Here is a 12,531-nt window from a genome sequence, read left to right on the forward strand (position 1 = left end):
GATGTGAGGCATGTCACACAAAAAAATCCGTAAGAACAAGGAGGACTAATGAGAGTTTGGACTATTGTAAGAAAAATTTACACATAACACCAAACATAAATGAACTAGGCATTATCCCATGTTAGAAGATGTTTGTTCCACAAAGAATTCACCACAGGGTACTTGGAAAAATTCTACATACTTGGAAAAAATACTCTTACTTGTTACATATGTTACACAGAACGAGGGACACTCACACACTGCGCCGGCCCCTGAGAAGCAAAACTGACCCCGTAGGGCTTTCCTCTCTATTACCAGTAACCCAGCTCTCTTTCCACAACACTTTTTTTGTTTTTTTTAAAACAATGAGAAGGCAGCCCTCCTACATGGAAGAGCAAAAGTTCAAATGTGGTTATTTGCCAAATACTTATAGCCCCTTGCTACATGCTTGATGCTCTAGAACGCACTCATTAATACAACAAAAAGTTCAAGAAACACAAATGAGCAGACTCACCCACATGCAGGTGCCACTTTAAACCCATGAGCACGCACTGACGCATTCTAGACACACACACACGCACATGCATGCACACACACACGCACGCACGCTTGCTCTCTACAGAGCAGAGTGAATCTTGTGAACTCAGCACCGGGTGCCGCAAGAAACAGAGTTTTTAGATCACAGTATGGAGCCAAATCCACAGTAGAGTCAATTGTTTTAAATATAATGGGAAAATGACAGAGAAATAAAAACCAGATTATGTATGTAGCTATAAAAAAATAATTACTTTGAAAAAAAATAAAGTGAGCAATCAAAATATGAAAAATAACAATGCCTTCATATTTTGAAATGTATCTGGGTAGCAATGCACAGTTCAATTTTACCTAACAGATTTTAATTAAATGACTTTCTGAAATTAAAATAGGGTTTGGAGAATTGAAGCTGATTTGAGAAGGAAGGTATTTCTGCTAAAAGTAAAATATAGTAGACCCTTGCCATTTGTTAATATGTAAATGGAATTTCTCCCAAAATTTTAACCAAATATAAAACTAACTGCTGATCTTTTTTTCTGAGCCATTTTCCACATGGTTGCTAACCTGCCAGAAGAGTGACTGCAGATCTGGTGCTCATTTAGGCTCAACTCCAGCTAAGAAACTCACGCACTACCTTAAAGCAGCCTCACAAAGTAGCACCTGCCTGGTGAGTTCTCAGCAAAGGCACAAATGATTGTAGGTCTGAACCCTCCAGGGTAATTTGTGAATGGTTGAAACTAAAGGTCTGTTGTCTATCCTAAGATGACACAGTAAGATCCAGCTATACTATGCTTTAAAGTGAGTATTTGGGCAGGCTGCTCTAGCATCTTTCTATAGTGACAGCAAAACCTTCATATTATGAACGGGGCCACTAGGAAGGGAACATCAACAAAGCTAGACAACTGGACACATGATTGGGGCCTGGCCTGGGCTTACCTGAGGCTGAATAGCACAGTGAATAAAAAGCCAGGGTTCAGGAGTCAAGCAGGCGAGTTCGGGTCTAATCATCTGTACTTACTTAGTGTACTGGGGCAGGCTATTTAACCTCTCTAACAGTTTCAAAACTAGTAAAACAAGAATTTTGACAGCGCTGCCTTACAGAGTTACAATGAGGTTTAAATGAGATGATGCTGTTTTGTTGTGTTTTGCTTGTTTTGTTTTGTTTTTGAGACAGAGTTTCACTCTTATTGCCCAAGCTGGAGTGCAATGGTACGATTTCGGCTCACTGCAACCTCCACCTCCCGGATTCAAGCAGTTCTCCTGCCTCAGCCTCCTGGGTAGCTGAGATTACAGGCATGTGCCACCACGCCCGGCTAATTTTGTATTTTTAGTAGAGATGGGGTTTCGCCATGTTGGTCAGGCTGGTCTCGAACTCCCAACCTCAAGTGATCTGCCCACCTCGGCCTCCCAAAGTGCTGGGATTACAGGCGTGAGCCACCATGCCTGGCCCTGATGATGTGGTTTTATACATGCTTAGCCCAATGCTTGGCACTCAGTAAAATACTCAGTAAACTATGAACACTCTCTGACAGTAAACACTTACCTCTTTTTGACTACATGTTTTAGGCCAAAATTTCATTAACCCCCTAATAACCTAAAATGAAAAGGAGAAAAACAAATGGCATTTAATTTTTCATATATATTTCTGGGAAAGGTAATTTTTGTGAAGTTTTTGAAATTATGGAAGAAAGACTTACTGGTTCTGTGAGTGAAGGATCTTTCTCCAGAAACTGTACTATACAATATGCCAGCTGAGTAAAAAATAAAAGGCAAAATTTTAAATTCTATACAGTAAGGGCTCAAAAGATATAATATTAAAACTTCCTAAAAGGTTTCCAGACTGGTTTTAATAACTTCACATTCAATTCATTTTAATTATCATAAAAATAAAATCTATATAAAGCAAAATAAGAAACTACTTTTTCAAGCCAAAGACTAATATTAACATGGCTCCAGGGAATTTTTTTTTTTAAAAAGTATTAGGGCATGAAGTATGCAGCTAATGAAAAGCAGAGGTGAGACATCATACTCAGCATATTGTGGAATTATCTCACCTACATACACTTTGAGCTACATCTCAGGGGCTTCCTTTCTCTCTTTGCTAATATCAACAGTACTGAGTTTTACTGTAGTTCCACAAGAGTCCTCTATGGGAAATAAGCACTTAATAAAAAACTTTGCCAATTGCCTGAAATGGCACATGCAAACTAAAGCAGTTTCACGAGGAGATGAAAGATTGTACCTGCCAGTCAGAACCTGGAGAAATGGAAGAATAGTTCTACATCTGGTACTAACACATCTAACTAAGATTGTTTAAAATAATAATCATGAAATATGATATCCCATTTCAAAACCAAAGGCAAGATTTGTAAAAGGGCTTACAAAGATTCTTGGACAAGAAAACCACCCTTGCAAAAGACCATTCTGATGGTGTTCTAAATTAGAAACATATGGATTAATTTTTCCTCGAAATACAGAATTTCACATTTAAAGAGGAACAGTGCTTAGAAAAATGTGTTACGTTTTTATGCAAACTCAAAACCTTCCCAATGGGGGTAAGAAGGAGTCAGAGTCTAGTCGTATTTAAAATTTTCCTATCCAAAATTTAAAACACTACCCAATAATTTATCTACCCCCAGTGACATACTGACCATGCAAGGCAGTGTTAGCACAAAAATTAGAATGCGGACAAGACAGTGTATGCTTTTTAAAGTGATGAAGGCTTAAAGGGGAAAAAAAAGTGAAAATACTGATTGATTTGTTTACTTGTGAGAGTGTTTATGTGTAGAAAGTGATAAAGACATGGTGAGTGACCTAGAACAGGAGGCAAAAAGGGCAACTGATAGACTAATGCAAATAGGATGGAACAAAATATTCAAGAACATTAAAACATGATTACATAGTCCAAAGATCTACATCTGCTAGACTCCTGTGCATTTTATTATATGTAATATGTTCAGTATGTTATTGTGTGCACTTGGGCAAGTCATCTAAGTTCTCTGTAAAATAAAATGACCAAACAAGGGCTCCTCCCACTTTAAAAATATTTCCATGATTCTACTGTGCACAGAAAAAAACGCATACATTTTTATTTCCCTCATGGAGTATTTTAAACTTTAATAAGTCTCTTTCCTTTAGGAATGAAGGCTATAGGCCCGGCACGGTGGCTCACACCTGTAATCCCAGCACTTTGGGAGGCCAGGGTGGGCGGATCACGAGGTCAGAAGACATAGACCATCCTGGCCAACATGGTGAAACCCTGTCTCCACTAAAAATACAAAAATTAGCCAGGCGTGAAGGTGCGCGCCTGTAGTCACAGCTACTCGGGAGGCTGAGGCAGAAGAATCGCTTGAACCAGGGAGGCGGAGGCTGCAGTGAGCTAAGACTGTGCCACTGCACTCCAGCCTGGGCAACAGAGCGAGACTCCATCTCAAAAAAAAGGCTATATCAATATCAAAAAAACAATGAGTTTGCAAAATTTTTATTTGGCTTCTAAAAGTAGTTGTACAAAATCCTCCTACCTGTGCATGGAAGAGTGATAAGCTCCTGACAGTGTGTAAGGGGATCAATACTTTCACCAGAAACTGTTTGTGTTCTGCCTTAAGAGGTAAAGCAAAGCCATTGATAATACTAGGGAGAAAAAAGAGACACAAATTAGCAATGTTACCACAACAAGTTAAACTGAGACAAACTGTTCTTGTGATATTAGTTAAACTTAATCAGTTTGTTTGTACAAAACAACATAATACCCACCCCAGTGGCATTCAGAATTTCTTTTCTTTTCTTCTTTTTTTAGATAGAGTCTTGCTCTATTGCCCAGGCTGGAGTGCAGTGGCCCAATCTCAGCTCACTGCAACCTTCACCTCTGGGATTCAAGCTATTCCCATGCTCAGCCTCCCGAGTAGCTGGGGTTATAGGCACCCACCACCATGCCTGACTAATTTTTTTGTATTTTTATTAGAGACGGGATTTCACCATGTTGTCCAGACTGGTCTAGAATTCTTAACCGCAGCAAGTGATCTGCCCACCTCGGCCTCCCAAAGTGCTGGGATAATAGGCGTGAGCCACCGCACCCAGCCAGGATTTCTTAATGACTTCAAGGCATACAATAAGTTGGAAGGAAATTTAAGAGAAGAAAATTTGCTTCTGATCACCCAACAAAGGCTCCTGTGCTCCTAAAATTAGTCAGATAGTTTCCAAAAGTTCTTTATCAAAACCCTTTATTTTCCCTCTCTTTTCCTTCTCCAAATAATGGCCCACCTTGCTTGCTTCCGCCTTAAATATGACCTTTTCCATTTCCAGGTATCATTCCTTCTCATTCCTGAAACCTCTGCCCAGCCTAGGAAAGTCACTGAGAGAAAGCTGTGTGACTCCACCTTCTTTTTCTCTTCATGTTAGGAGAAAAGATTAAGTAATCACATTGTCCAGCTACATTATCCTTCCTTGTGTGTAGAAACTTAGACCACAGCTCTTTCCAATTCATTCCACTACTCCAAGCAGCAGCTGTTCAAGGACTATACCCAGATACACAACTCCTTTGAAAATGGCAATCTTTCCAATTATTATCAACCTGCTTTCAACAGATAAGGCAAAGGACCAGATAGCCTAAAAACTAATGAGAATAAGATGTTTTGGAGTAACTGGCCCGACCATAATTAGATGTATCATCTTTCTAGTAATGAATGAACTGTTAGCTCTTTCAGTCATTCCAGTGGAACTGGCAATGCATAATTGTGGAAGAAGGGAAATGAAATTGTGTCTTGTACAGTCAGTTGGAAAATATGCTAACAGGCACAAATGACAGAGACCCAATGTACATACAGCAAGAGAACTAGGTGAGCATCTCCTGGTGCCACCTGAACCTAATTTTTAAATAATATTCACCTGAAATTAGCAATTAGAAAAACCGTGCTCACCTTCCTAATATTTCCAGCAGTTCAGCTACACCATTGAAGTGTTCTGTTTCATAAACAAACCTGAGAGAAGAGAAGAAACAGGAGGAGAAAGGAGGAGAGGAGGAGGAGAAGGGAGGGAGAAAAAGAGGAGGAGGAGGGGAGGACAAGAAGGGGGAGGACGAGGAGAGCGGGGAAGAGAGGAGGAGACGGAAGAGAAGGGGGAAGAGGGGGAGAAGGAGGAGGAGGAGGAAGAGAGGAGGAGGAGAGGAGGGAAAAGAGGAGGAGAGAGGGGAGACAAGGGATGGGGGAGAGACAGGGGAAGAGAGGAGAGGGAAGACAAGATGGGAAGAGAGGGGGAGAAGAGAAGGGGAAAAGAGAAGGAGAGGGAGGAGGAGGGGGGAGGAGGAGGGGGGAGGAGAGGAGGAGAGGGTGGAAAAGAGGAGAGGCAGAGGGAGAAGGGAGGAGAAGGGAGGAGGAGGGGGAAGAGAGGAGGAGACAGAGGAGAGATGGGGGAAGAGAGGAGGAGAGGGAGGAGAAGAGGAGAAGGGGGAGAGGGGAGAAAAGGGAAGGGGGGAGGAGAAGAGGAGGGGGGTGAAGAGAGGAAGGGGGGAAGAGACGAAGAGGGGGGAAGATGGGGGAGGGAGAGGTGGGGGGAGAGGTGGGGGAAGAGAGGAAGGAAAAGAGGAGGAGAAGGGGGAGGGGTCAGGTGAGGAGGAAAGAGAGGAGGAGATGGTGGAGGAGAGAAGGAGAGAGAGTAAGACAGGAGGAGGAGAGGGGAGAAAAGAGGAGGAGGAGAAGAAAGGAGGAGAGGAGGAGGAGGAGAAAAGCAGGAGAGAGGGAGGAGGAGGGGGAAAGTAGAGGGAGAGGAGGGGTAGAGAAGAAGGAGGGGCAGGGGAGGAGGGGGAGAGGAAGAAGAATAGAGGAGGAAGAGGGTGGGAGGAGAAGATGGGGGAAGAGAGAAGGGGGAAGAGAGAAGGGGGAAGCGGGTAGAGGGAGAGGAAGGAGAGAGGACAGGAGAATGAAGGAAGGAAGGCAGAAAGGGAAAAAGAGAAGTCAGTATACTGTTTTCAGATATTTCAGATTTACTTAATACTTCCATAAAAACACCAACTTTGCTTCTCTTTATTCCGCCATGACCCTCCACTTACCTTAGAAAAATATTGTTAATCTGTTTTCGGATAAATGCTCTAAGACCAAGAAACTTGCCATAAATTCTGTGTAAGACTGTTTTTAAGTAGTCCCGTTCCCGAGGGTCTTCGCTGTCAAATAGCTCCAGAAGCTGTTGTAAATGAGACATTACAGCTGTCAAAGGCAGTTTCAGAAAAGGATTTAGGAATTCTATTATTTAAAATCTCCTCCTTCTTTCCTCAAAAATGTGTTGAATATCTATTATGTGCCAGGCACAGTGCTAGTTTTTGGGCATATCATGATAAACAAGTCAGACAAGGAGCTTATATTCCACTAAAGAAATACAAATACAAAATAACAACAATAAAAGTAATAATATGAATAATAGCTAATACACATATGGCACTTACTGTGATCATCAGGCAATTTTCCACGCAATCTACATATTAATCCTCCCGATGAGGTAGTTTTGTCCCCCTTTTACAAAAGAGGAAACTGGGGCACATAAGGGTTAAGAAATGTGCCCACAGTCTCACAGCTAATAGGTGGTAAAGCTAGAATTTGAATCCCAGCAGTTGAGGCCAAAAGTCCATGATCTCAACCACTTCACTATGCTATCTACTGATATTCCAAATACACAGTTAAAATAAGCTGACTGGGCGTGATGACTCACGCCTCTTATCCCAGCACCTGGGGAGGCCGAGGCAGGTGGATCACCTGAGGTCAGGAGTTTAAGACCACCCTGGACAACATGGTGAAACCCTGTCTCTAGTAAAAATACAAAAATTAGCCACGTGTGGTGGTGGGCTCCTGTAATCACAGCTACTCAGAAGGCTGAGGCAGAAGAATCACTTGAACCCAGGAGGCAGAGGTTGCAGTGAGCCGAGATCGCACCATTGCACTCCAGTCTGGGTGACAGAGCAAGACTCAGTCTTTTAAAAAAAAAAAAAAAAAAAAAAAAAGATAAGCCTTCAGCTCTACTAGAACATCCAGGAAAATGAAAAAATTCTGAATCAAAGCAAGCATCGAAAAGTCTGAATGATATTGGCAACGGTCCTTTTTAGATCCGGACTCTCGTTACATAAGTGTGCTCACTCTGTAAACAGTCATCGAAGTGAACGTTGATTATTTCCGTATGTATGTTATATGTGAAAAAGTTTTGTTTTTCTTTTTTTTTTTTTTTTTGAGACAGAGTCTTGCTCTGTTGCCCAGGCTGGAGTGCAGTGGCACGATCACAGCTCACTGCAACCTCTACCTCCTGGGTTCAAGCAAGCAATTCTCCTGTCTCAGCCTCCCAAGTAGCTGAGACTACAGGCACCTGCCACCACACCCAGCTAACTTTTTGTATTTTTAGTAGACACGAGGTTTCGTCATATTGGTCACGCCCAGCCGTGGATAACATGTTTAAGTTCCCAAACATTTGTAATCTAAAGTTAATAACCAAATCCTGGTAACATCACATCTATGTGCTCAAAATGAAGTCCACGCAACTAGTCCAAAAGAGGTAACAAGCTAAAGTTTCAGCCAAATGCCAGTGGGCACAACAGATTCAACTCAATCTCTATCAAAAATTCCAGCTGCTTTGTTTTTGTATCATTGACAAGCTGATACTAAAATTAATATGGAAATGCAAGAGAGCCAGAAGAGCCAAAATACTCTTGAGGGAAACAAAACTTGAAAGATTCACACTTCTCTATTTCAAAACTTAGTCCAAATACAGTAATCAAGACAGTGTGGTACTGGCATAAAGACAGACATACAGATGGATTAATGGAATAGAACTGAGAGCCCCAAAATAAGCCCTCACATTTATGGTCAACTGATTTTCAACAAGAATGCCAAGTCATTTCAATGGGGAAAGAATAGTATTTTCAACAAATGGTGCTGGAACAATAGGATATCCACATGCAAAAGAGTAAGTTGAACTTCTACCTCACAACATACATTCAGATTAACTCAAAATGAAATCAACCTAAAATAGAGCTAAATTATAAAAAAAAAAAAAGAAGAAGAAAGCTTCATAACCCTAGATTAGGTGGTATTTCTTAGATATGACCCAAACCATAAGCAACAAACAAATAAATTAGACTTCCCCCAAATTTGAAACCATTCATGCTTCAAAGGACACCATCAACAAAGTGAAAAGAGAATGCACACACTGGGAGAAGATACAGCTGACCCTGTGCAAGTTCACTTGCATGCAAATTTTCTTCCACTCTTGGCTGGGCGTGGTGGTTCACCCCTGTAATCCTAGCACTTTGGGAGGCTGAGGCAGGTTGTTCACTTGAGGTCAGGAGTTTGAGACCAGCCTGGCCAACATGGTGAAATCCCATCTCTACTAAAAGTACAAAAATTAGCTGGGTGTCGTGATGGGTGCCTGTAATCCTAGCAACTCAGGAGGCTGAGGCAGGAGAACTACTTGAACTTGGGAGGCAGATGTTGCAGTGAGCCAAGATTGCACCACTGAACTCCAGCCTGGGAGAGAGAGCAAGACTCGGTCTCAATTTTTAAAAAAAAATTTTTTTTTTCTTCCACTCTTGCTACCCTGAGACAGCAAGACCAACCCTTCCTCTTCCTCCCAACCTCCTCAGCCTACGCAACGTGAAGACCACAAGGATGAAGATCTTTATGATGACCTACCTCCCATTAATGAACAGAAAATGTGTTTTCTTTTCTTGATAATTTTCTTAACATTTTCTTTTCTCTAGCTTGCTTTATTGTAAGAACACAGTATATAATACAGATAGCATACAAAATATGTGTTATTCAGCTGTTTATGTTATCAGTAAGGCTTCCTGTCAACAGCAGGCTATTTGTAGTTAAGTTTCTGGAAAGTCAAGTTATACATATACTTTTCAACTGCTCAGGGGTTCACTGCCCCTAATATCTGCACTGTTCAAGGTCAACTGTATTTATAAACCATATATCTGATAAGGGACTAGTATCCACAATATATAAAGAACTTTTAGGTCAGGCATGGTGGCTCACACCTACAATCTCAGCACTTTGGGAGGCAGAGGCGGGTGGATCGCTTGTGCCCAGCAGTTTGAGACCAGTCTTGGCAACATGGCAAAATCCTGTCTCTACAAAGAAATTCAAAAATTAGCCAGGCTTGGTGGCACATGCCTGTAGTTCCAGGTATTTGGGAGGCTCAAGTGGGAGGATATCACCTGAGCCTCAGGAGATTAAGACTGCACTGAGCCGTGATCGTGCCACTGCACTTCAGTCTGAGCAGCAGAGAGAGAAACTCTGTCTCAAAAACAACAACAAAAAAAAACAAGAAAAAATAATTTTAAAAGCTCAACAATAAGAAGAAAACCCAGTTTAAAAATGGACAAAGGATTTTATTTAACAGCTAAATCGCAAAGGAAGTATACAAATTTTGGTCAATAAACACATGAAAAGTGCTCTATTTTATTGATCATTACAGAAAAGCAAACCCTGGCTCACACCTGTAATCCTAGCACTTTGGGAGCTGAGGGGGTAGATCACGAGGTCACGGTTTGAGATCAGCCTGGCCAACATGGTGAAATCCCATCTCCACTAAAAACACAAAAATTAGCCAGGCGTGCTGGCACATGCCTGTATTCCCAGCTACTCAGGAGGCTGAGGCAGAAGAATTGCTTGAACCTGAGGTAGAGTTTGCAGTGAGCCGAGATCGCACCGCTGTACTCCAGCCTAGGCGACAGAGCAAGACTTCACCTTGGAAACAAAAAAAAGAAAATCCAACAAGGAGATACTCAATGGAAGGCTATAATGAAAAAGAGGGATAATAAAAAGTGTTGGCGAGGATATGGAGAAACTGGAACCCTCATCATTGTTGGTAAGAATGTAAAATGGTGCAGCTATTTTGGAAAACAGTTTGGCAGTTCCTCAATCTCCCACAGAGTTACCATATGACTAAGCAATTCCACTTTCATGTATATATCCAACAGAACTGAAAACACATGTCCACACAAAAACGTGTACACAAATGTTCATGGGAGCAATATTCATAATAGCTAAAAAGTGAAACAACCCAAATATCTGTCAGTTAATAAACAAAATGTGATGCCAGGGAATATTATTCAGCCACAAAAAGGAACAAAGTACTGATACATGTTACAACATGAATGAATCTTTCAAACATCATGCTAAGTAAAAGAAACCAGAACAGAAGGCCATACAATGTATGATTCCATGTATGTGAAATAACCAGAATAGGCAAATCCACAGTGGCAGAAAGCAGAATGGAGAGTGGCTACTAATAGGTCTGGATTTTTTTTTTGAGACAGAGTGTTGCTCTGTCACTAGGCTGGAGTGCAATGGCGCTATCTCAGCTCACCGCAACCTCCATCTCCCAGATTCAAGAGATTCTCCTGCTTCAGCCTCCCATGGGTCTGAATTTCTTCGGGGGATGATGAAAACATCCCGCAATGATACTGTGGTGATGGTTGCATGACTCTGTAAATATACTAAAAACCACTAAATTGGAAACTTTAAAATGGCGAATTTTATGGTGTATGAATTACAACACAATAAATCTGCTACCTTTACAAAAAGTCAGTGTGCAAGTTCCTCTGGTTGAAGAACAAACTTGGAAATCGGTTTGAATGTTACTGAGTTGTTTTTTTTTATATTCATCATCATTGAAATAAAGCAAAATTCAGTTCTAGTGTCTTTATAGCAAAACATTTCAAGAGCACATAGCACACAAATTAAAGCAGACTACCATCGTCATCAAAAAGGCTATCAAGACATATGTAAGTTTGACCTCAGGTGATTAAGACATGAGGTTGAGACTGACAGCAGAATTAAAACTTCATGGTCAATAATCGAATGTGCTTTTGTTTGGTGTTTTACTTTAAATAAAAGACAGAGTTATGGACAAAAAAAAAAGGTCCCTCAAACATGGCAGGAAACACAAACTAAAGGATGGTCTTCAAAAATAGGTAGACAGACAGGACACAATTTTTAGCTACACAATGCCATCCACCATCCATCTATCATTCATTCATTCATTCATTCATTCATTCATTCATTTTAAAAATGAGTATTTCAAGTAAACATTTATGGTGTGCTTATTAAAGGCCAGCCAGTGGGCAAGCTGTCAGGGATACAATGATAAGCAAGACAGATACAGTCTTTGCTTTCTCAGAGCCTATTCTAATGGGGAATACAAACAATTAAATAAACAGCATGTTAAGTAGTTCAGGGTGTTGTATAAATACACAGCAGACACATCTACTGTATTTGGAAGAAGTGGAGTGATCAGGGAAGGCTTCTAAAGGAAGAGACATCCAGGCCGACCCATGAAGAAATGAGGAGTTAGAAGTGGGATAAGAGTGCTCCTCACAGGTTCAATAGTACATGCTTTTACTAGCAGCCTATCCAAACAGAAGATGTTGTGAACTACCGCTCTCTGCCCATTCAGCAATACAATAACTACATACGTACTGAGTTCTTTCTATGTGCCAGCGATGGTCCTCATTGCTGGACATACACATTGTAGAACAATTGTGGAGCCCATCAGGGGAGGCAATGGGCAAGTTAACACATTTCCACAGGAAAACATTCTATCTAGGAAAGAAAGGCATGTAGCTCCAGCTAGCAAAAAAAAAACAAAGGCCCCATATAGACTCAATATCTCTTTATCTATAATAAAGTTCCAAATGACATAAGCTCTCTAATCCACCCACCCAGTCCACCCATCCACCCAATCCCATTCCAAGGCTAATAGAAATAATTAACCTTGTAAATTTTATTTTTTAAATTTGGTTTCTACTTTTAAGTGTTTCAAAAGGCTTTAATGAATAACTTATAACCAACATAAGAGGAGGTTTGAGGGTGTGTAATATTAGCAAAACTTGAATCAACTTTCCTTGTATACTCTTAATTTTGAGTTTAATGAATACATAATAATTAAGCAAGAAATGTTTAACTGATGTTTTCATTAGGCTCTCAAACAAAATGCATTGCCAGGTGCCTAACTTTAGATATTTACAAAGCCACAAAT

At 40.9% G+C, this 12,531-nt stretch overlaps 1 protein-coding gene across 4 annotated transcripts in view; it reads right to left on the minus strand.

Moving 5' to 3' along the window:
• Positions 1 to 12,531, minus strand: part of PPP2R5E (protein phosphatase 2 regulatory subunit B'epsilon) — a 170,757-nt gene that overhangs the window by 17,826 nt on the left and 140,400 nt on the right. For all 4 annotated transcript variants that reach the window (XM_007986919.3, XM_007986920.3, XM_007986918.3 and 1 more), the window contains 5 exons: positions 6,557 to 6,687; positions 5,430 to 5,489; positions 4,035 to 4,143; positions 2,211 to 2,264; positions 2,057 to 2,107 (listed from right to left, as the gene is read on the minus strand). In XM_007986919.3, coding sequence (XP_007985110.1) covers positions 2,057 to 2,107; positions 2,211 to 2,264; positions 4,035 to 4,143; positions 5,430 to 5,489; positions 6,557 to 6,687 — 405 coding nt within the window. The remainder of the gene's footprint in view (positions 1 to 2,056; positions 2,108 to 2,210; positions 2,265 to 4,034; positions 4,144 to 5,429; positions 5,490 to 6,556; positions 6,688 to 12,531) is intronic.

Source organism: Chlorocebus sabaeus, chromosome 24, assembly GCF_047675955.1.
Source record: "Chlorocebus sabaeus isolate Y175 chromosome 24, mChlSab1.0.hap1, whole genome shotgun sequence".
Taxonomy (NCBI): domain Eukaryota; kingdom Metazoa; phylum Chordata; class Mammalia; order Primates; family Cercopithecidae; genus Chlorocebus; species Chlorocebus sabaeus.